This window comes from Rutidosis leptorrhynchoides, chromosome 8 (assembly GCF_046630445.1).
Source record: "Rutidosis leptorrhynchoides isolate AG116_Rl617_1_P2 chromosome 8, CSIRO_AGI_Rlap_v1, whole genome shotgun sequence".
Lineage (NCBI taxonomy): Eukaryota > Viridiplantae > Streptophyta > Magnoliopsida > Asterales > Asteraceae > Rutidosis > Rutidosis leptorrhynchoides.
In genome coordinates, this window is record NC_092340.1 from 114,254,481 (window position 1) to 114,262,803 (window position 8,323).

The following is an 8,323-nucleotide window of genomic DNA, read 5'->3' on the forward strand; positions in this document are numbered from 1 at the left end:
TGCGCAGCAGAAAGCGCCACTAAAAATGAACCTAACAATTGTGCATTTTCAGAATTTACATCAGAATTAGAGTTAGGCAAGTTCAGTCCCTAAAATACAGAGTCAGAATCAGATTCAGTACTGGGCCGCGCCGCGGGCTATAACGTGGTCTGATGGTGATTTATATGAAAATGCTCGACCTTGAATTTCAGCTTTAAGCCGCGCCGCGGGCTTTCCAGCCGTGCCGCGGCCTATAACGGGCAAAAGTGCTGAACAGCATTTTTAAAAAGGAATAAAGGAGGGGCATTTTGGTCTTTTCGCGTGTGTGCAGATTGGGATCTTAAATCCCATCCATTCATTTCATTTTCTTTATTTCTTTTCCCTTTTCTTCTCCATTTTCTCTCAAATCTTCAACACTCCAAATCATTCAAAGGGATTTTTGGAAAGGAAGATTCGTGATTCGATCTTTGGCGTAAGAGGCAACTTTGTTCTCCTCGTTCTTAGCTACAAGGTGATACTAGTGGTAAGCTCTAACTCCGAAATTCGTTTTTGTGTTCATCATTCAAATTTAGGGCTTTTGATTGTATGTTCATAAATGAAATCCCATTAGTTGTTAATTGAAGATTAACACCAAGATTCGGGTTATTGTTGATGTTGGTGGGTTTCGGGTTTGGTGAGCAAGTGTAAGCTTGCAAGACTTGCAAGTGAGTGTAATCACTAGTATTTAGTGATTATTGAGGTATTGGAACCATTTTTGGGTTATTTGGTTGACTAACTTTGAAATGGGTCAAAATTAGGGTTTTGGTGTCAATTTGGGTAAGGCAAGTTTTTAACACTTGTGTTCGGGTTTAATTAGTGTATTAGGACCATTCTCACTTGTGTTAGTGATTATTGGTTAGTTTGGGCGCGGTTTGTGCTCGGAAGTGCAATTGGTTCAAAATTGCACTAGTTGTCAATTTGGGTTGATTTGTAAATCCACCCTAATTGTGTTACTTGTTATGTGATAAATGGAATAGGTACTTTCCATTGGCGATTGCGGATTTTACGGTGGCATTCATCATGGCGACAAGGTGAGTGTAAATTTACTATGCACATGTGTATGTGTAAAATGGGTGCGTGTGTGTAGGGTGACCCTTGTTCGGGTTTACTCTATGTTCGTATGAGAGAATAGATCTTGTGCTTTGGGTCCATGTGATACGCTTATGCATCGTGGGTTTTTACCCTTGGTGTTGTGAATTGGCTAGCGCTTTGGATAACCCTTTTTGGCGATGGGTTGCTAGCATTTGTTGTTGAGGAAATGAATCTCGGTTAGTGCGGATTCATGATGACTCGGGTAGTTCGGTCATCTTGGTGATGAGGTGGTGAATTTCAGGTTGTGCGAATTCATATAAGGCTCAGGTGGTTCGGCCAACCTCGGTTGTTGAAGTGGTGAATGAAGTGAATCTCGGGTAGTGCGAATTTACTAAGGTCCGGGTAGTTCGGCCAACCTTAATGTGGTTTGGGTTAAGGGGTTAACCTTATCGATATTGTCGATTATATTTATTGTATACGCGTATATACTTATTTTTGTGTTGTAGCTAATCTTGTGGCGTTAGCTTGGTGATTACGTAGCGTGTAGATACTTTGTGTATGTGCTCTTTTGTAGTTTGTTTACCATGCGGAGCCGGTATGTGTTTATTCGATGCTTGGTGATGCGTAGCCATTTTATGCATATGTATGTGTATAGTATCTTTACATTCACTAAACATTAGCTTACCCTCTCGTTGTTGATATTTTTATAGGTTCGCGTGATGGCGGCTCGGGTAAGCATGGGGATTAGAGATCTTGGCTAGGTTGCTTTAGAAGATCTTGCTTTTGTACTTGATTAGGATTTGGGTAGCGTAGTCCCAAATCACCATGCTCGGTTTTGTGTAAACGTAACTAGTCGGGTCATAATGATTATAACCGGTTTATGATTTAGCTAACGTATTATTGTATTAAGAAGTTTAAATCATTGTTGTACGTTTTTTAAGTTCTTTGAACTTACTTTGATAAAAATACGTTTTGGAAATTGTGTAATAGGACCTAAAGTGCTAATTAATGTATATTAAAAAGAAAAAAATTTATGGACCGGTTTAATACGGGTTGGGTTGTTACACATACAAATGTTATACTTCTTCCGTTTCATTCTGATAGTCCACATTTTTTTGGATGTCTCAAATTAGTAGTCTAATTTGTACTTTAACCAATTAAAAGATGTTATAGTGGAGAGGTAATTTATTTTATTGGTAGAAAATTGAGTTAGTAGAATTTTTTATAACTGCGTGTATTTTGTCTCAGGCTATTAAATTGAGACCGAAGGAGTACATATAAGAGTCTTATTTTAATTTAAAGTGTCAAATATTCGATTGAATTTAGAACACTCTTATCAAATACTGTCATTAGAAAAGTTTTTTTTTTCGGCGAAAAATTGAATTGTATTAATTGGAAGACCTTCATCAAAATAATGAAGATACAAATACAAAGTACAACGACGGAGACAAGCTCGGTCAAATTAGAGAGTACAAATTGAAAGAAAGTAAAACTAAAAACATAAAAGTAAAGGATTGTGTTCCCAAACGTAGGATTGACAACCGTTGCAAAGCTTGAGATAAATTACACCATCTAAAGAGATCTGCCCAAATATTTGAAGACCACTTACAAAGTAACAAAAGGTGATTGACGGTCCCGATTACTTCCATACACCATACACATAAACTCGATTGAGATGATGGCAAAATATGACTTTTAATGAGTATATCTTTAACGGGAATACTATTGCGGATTGGAAGTCAATGAAATAACATTACTATGGACAGAACATTGTTACCCCAATTTACTTTTGGCCACGTTGGGGATGTGTCGACATTGGAGTGCATTAATAACCGAATCGCATCTGAGACTGCGAAGATGCCATAGCTAGAAACAGACCAATGTACTTGAACGACATCCAAAGTATTAACAGAAACATTGTTTAAACAAGGCCCCAAGTTCCATCAACTTTAAAGAGTTAAAATAGGAAGGGGGCTGGGACAAAAAACAAAAAACCACCCACTGAAGATGATTTGGAGATGGCCATGTGAATGGCAACTTTGGACAGTGGCAAAGGGATTAAAGCAAGAATCGAAGAGTGTGGGATAAACTTCTTTTAAAGGGCAATAATTTATCCACTCGTCGTGCCAAAATAAAATGTATGTACCATCTCGTAACTTCCATCTCCAAATATTTGGACCAATAATTCCATGTAAGTGATTGTTGAGTTGCAAATTAATCAAATCACTCCAAAAGGGAAAATTTTGTGACGATTGTAAAGAAGAGACATTACGCGTTATTTTACCTCGAAAAGAAGGACCAAAGGAGGAAGCCACGATGGATTTCCATAAAGCCGGCTAGGATGGATTGAATCTTGCCCACCATTTACATAAGAAGGAGAAGTTTACATAACATTGCCAAGTTTTTAATACGGAGAGGTACCCGCCGTACACTCACGACTTGTTACCGAGGCCGCATGTATTTCATGAGGCAAGCCTCATGGTTTTGATTTGTTGTTAGGAGTGTCGTCATCGACCATCTTTTGCATAAAAGTCCCTAAATTGACCAACTCTACTTTAAAGGGAAGTTTTTTTTACCTCCGAATTGACTTTTATCTTTCAAAGATTTATCATTACCAACGACGTGATTAATTTCACTTGATGTGTCGAAAAGACCCGAAAGATTTGGGATGTGATCAACCCACTCTTCAGTTGTGATTTTATTCTTCTTCTTGAAATTGGTTTCTTTATTGTGAATAACAGGAGGCACGTTGGATGTAACAAGAATGCATCTTGCTTTTATTTTCTCACATGAAGCTTTACACCCTTGATCGATACATTGATTTTCTTGTGAAGTTTTGATGGGACTTGAAGAATTAATGTTATCAAAAATAGGAAAAAAAGCAGAAGGTTTGGGAGATGGGGAATTTTTGGGAGAGTGATTAAGGAGGGTAGGATAGTCATTAAGATTTAAATTGAAAGGTGTACTTTGCTGAGTAGGTATGGAAGTTGAAAAGGACGTATCATCTTTTGCCTCTTGGTCAAAAACTATACCCACACTTTTAGCCTTGAAAAGAGATGATTTGATCTCATTTTCTGCTTTTTTTTATTTCAACTACCCTACCTATTTGTTTTTTAACTGCATTAGAGACTTTTTCTAAAGAGTTATGTATCACACTAGGGAAGGCTACCGAAATAGGGTTGTTTGACTTTTTAGGAGATTCAAAATTCAAATCCCCATCGATAACGTAAACCTCTCCATCCTCAAATTGATTTTCGGTGACCTGCCGATGAGATTCCGGTACCGGAATAGAATTGGTAGGTGTAGCTTTCTGATCATTCATAAACAGGAGATCAGCCATCGCCAAGTCGTTGAATTCTTCAACTATACCGTTATCAATCGTTTTCATAATCTCATCTTCAAAAACCTCTTCAATCCATAACTTGCACTTGACTTTATTATCAATTGTAGCTTCCACATACTGTTTAATAAACACTGGATCACTGATTTCGACAATAGCTTGTAGTACATCAGGCCTTTGGATGTTATGTGACAAGGAGTCAATATGAAGCACTCTGCCAAAGGATTTAGCAACTTTGATTGTATTGTTGGATGAGCAACAATTAAAGGGAACCCCTTTGATTTCAAGTTTGGTGATCCTTGTGTACTTGTTAATGTTCTTACTCATTGGAATGATATCTAAAAATTCCAAATCGTTAGAAGAATGCCCCCTAATCATTCTTTTATAACTATCATCATCTTTACAGCAGACTATGTAACCATACAGGCCCCAAGTGGAAACGGATTCTATGATAATAGACCTATTCTTCAACCACTTAAATAATTTTAAAGCTTTTATTGGTTCTTTGTCCACAATGAGAGCAGATAAATTGAGGCGGTTACATATTTCTTGATTAACAGCTAAGTTTACCTCAGGTTTAGAAGGTCTTGAAGGAAACGAATTGAATGCAGGAGGGTTTCTGTGTGCAGGCTGTTGATAATCACTTTTGGGAAGGATGTTAGTGTTAAGATCTTTTTTGGCATAACCCACGTACATGGTACGGCCATTTACTATTTTACCATTCATCTCTTGGAAAACGTTAATTGCTTGGGTTAAATTTTTGAACTTAACAAAAGCAAAAGATCTGTCCTGTTTCTAGGATATTCCTTCGATGAGACCAAACCTGCTCAGTGAATTTTTGATGGTAAATGGGTTGGTGAATTTTGACAAATTACCTAGAAAGAGAGTGGTTTTCTGTGGGTAGAGGTGATTAATTGCGTGTTCTTTAGAATTGGAATTTGGAAAGGATTGTGGCTGTTTTGTAAGAGGGGTGGAATTGGGGAAAGTTGGTATGATTTTTGGGTTTGAAGGATGAACGGACTGAGAGAGAATTGGAGGAGACATTGTTCTTTTTTGTTTGGACTCCTTTTAATAGCTGTTTGCTTTTGTGTTTCGGTCAATCAATAACGCGCTTTCATTATTGCGATTTGGTTTTATGTCATTAGAAAAGTTTGTATACATATGAATTAAAATTTGCATTTTAGCAGTTAATTAGGAGTTAATGAAAATGATTAATAGAGAATCGCTAAGACCAATTCTAATGGGCATAACAAATTTCCATCAGATGAGGTCGAATCCCACTTGGAAACTATTTGACACCTCTGACGCCTCTAATGGAACGGTACCCCTGATGCTTCGGGACGTCAGTCAAAAATCCGACGGAAAAAAAGGTAGGCGTCAGGAATGATGGACCAATCAGATTTCAGCATTAATATTTATATATTATTAATTAATATATTTTATACCCAATTACCAATAATATTTTACCATATCACCTATCACAAATTTAAAACTCACCATTAAAAAAACTTCATTTCTTGAGATTATCACGTCACGTCAAAGGTTACAAATGTTCTAATAAAACTTCCCAACACACAAGTTTTGCTATAAAACTGACGACCAAAAATTGGCGGCACCAAAATAGCTACTCACTAATCACCTCATTTGGCGCCATTTCTTGCTCTAAGATTTCCTCAATCCAACAACAAAATTTATCAACACCACCACACAATCACATCCCTATCTATCTATCTATTGGGTTTCTTTTTAAAATATGAACCCACCAGATCCTACTACTACTACATTTTCACTACTATGTGAAGAAGACGATTCATCTTTAAATGAAATCAAACTCAAAGTTTCATCACAACATAAATCTGAAGACGATCAGTTTATACGATCTTTGATCCAAAAAGAATCCAAATCAAGCGATTATTGTCATGGTTTTGTTTGCGATGATTACAGTTATAAAAAGTGGTTTAAGTGTGATCGATTAGATGCCGTTAATTGGATTTTCAGTGTATGTATTATATAATTATATGATATATGTTATATGATGTTTTTGGGTGTTTTAAAAATTATTGATTTTTGATAATTTCATGCAGACTAGGGAAATTTTGGGGTTTCATTTCCGTACAGCTTATCTTTCTTTGACATACTTTGACCGATTCAATTCAAAGAGACCTATTGATGTAAGCTTTTGTGTGTTTGACAGTTTTTGATTACTGTTGACTTTTAGGGTCAAACTTGTTTTTATCAAAGTCATGATCTTTTTTGTTTTGCTGTGATTATTCAATTACTATTATTTATGGGGTTACAGTAATCTATGTTGTTTGATGTTCAAGATTTTTTTATTTTTTTTTTCATAGGTTAAAATGATGTATATGAATTGTGAAGTTGAAAGTAGTTTGTTTGACTTGAAAGTCAAAGTATTGGATTTTGTTAATGGTAATGAATTGATTATCTTTGTAGAATGGGAAAGAATGGGCTGTTCAGTTGTCGAGCATTGCATGCTTATCTTTGGCTGCAAAAATGGAGGAACAAATTGTGCCACCATTGTCAAACTTTCAAGCACAACAAGATTACACTTCTGAAAATAGTGTAATTCAAAGAATGGAATTGATGGTTTTGACTACATTAGAATGGAGAATGTGTTGCATCACTCCATTTGATTACATTCACCACTTTTTGTCTTTGATTTGTGATGAATATGATGAATGTAATGAGTTTTTAGTCTCCAAAGTTATTGGACTAATTCTTGATTTTTCCAAAAGGTATGATAATTGATAAAGTTCCAATGAGTTTTTAGTCTCCAAAGTTATTGGACTAATTCTTGATTTTTCCAAAAGGTATGATAATTGATAAAGTTCCAATCTTTATGCTTGATTTGATTTGGGATTCTTTTAAAGTTTTGAAATTGTTAATATGTTTGTCTTGTTTCAACTTTTTCAGAGGTTAATTTGATGGACCATAGGCCATCCGTCGTTGCAGCAGCGGCGGTTTTATTAGCCTGTGATGATCAAGTTAAAAGAAACACATTGGAGTTCAAGATTGGTGTTGTGTCATCACATCATTCTATTGAAAAAGCAAGTGTTTTTAATATTATCATAAATTTGTTTGTTCTAAGATCAGTTGCTCTTGTCTTAATATTGACATTTTACTTGTCTGTTTTCAAGCAGGAATGTTTATATAATTGTTACAATCTTTTGAAGGCTATTGAGCCGAAAAAGAATAACAATCCTGAATTAGTTACTTATGGTTTATCGAGAAATCGTTGGAGCCGTTCGTCCAATCTTGGCACTAAGAGCAGTGGTGGTTCTTTGTGTATCCCATGGATTTGAACAAAATACCCGTTGCAGAAGATGAGTAGGCAATTGTAGTAGTGTAGCGTTACGTTTAAATGGCATTGATTCGTTGATTGAATTTGATTGGGTGATCTTGACCTAATAAAGATCATTTTGGGAATACTAATCTACCAACATATGGTATGATTAAATACAACAACAATACCCAATCTCGCGTATGCGAGGTATGGGGAGGTGAGATGTAGACAATTTTTCCTCTACCCTAGAATAGAAGAGAAGTCGTCTCTCTAACCACGAGTTGAGAAAAAGTTCTCCACCCACCGAAAGAGAAAGTCATCTCCCTCTCTAATCCAGAGTAGAGATTGCTTCCGAGAGGACCTCCGGCAAAAAAAAAAAGGGATGAATTGAGATGCCGTGAAAATGGAGAGATCAAATTTTCGTGGGTTTTAAAGCATGCTTGGGGTTCAATTTAGGCTCCATGCAGCAGTCAAGTCGTCAATGAATCGACGCTTGTTATTGCCTCAATAAATAAAGCCAAACCAGGTATAAAAAATTTATATATTATATAATCAATATGAAGATAATACAAAATTTAACTCGTAGAAAAAAAAATTGTATTTTTTGGTAAAGCTTGTAGCAAAAACTAACA

The 8,323-nt window shown here is 36.0% G+C and overlaps 1 protein-coding gene across 1 annotated transcript; it reads left to right on the top strand.

Annotated features, from left to right (window-relative positions):
* The first annotated feature begins 6,143 nt into the window (after positions 1-6,143).
* LOC139863754 (cyclin-D5-1-like) lies at positions 6,144-7,710 on the top strand. The gene is made up of 5 exons (XM_071852360.1): positions 6,144-6,389; positions 6,475-6,561; positions 6,842-7,140; positions 7,320-7,455; positions 7,549-7,710. Exons 1-5 carry the CDS (start codon positions 6,144-6,146, stop codon positions 7,708-7,710), a joined length of 930 nt encoding a protein of 309 aa, XP_071708461.1.
* The last annotated feature ends 613 nt before the right edge of the window (positions 7,711-8,323 follow it).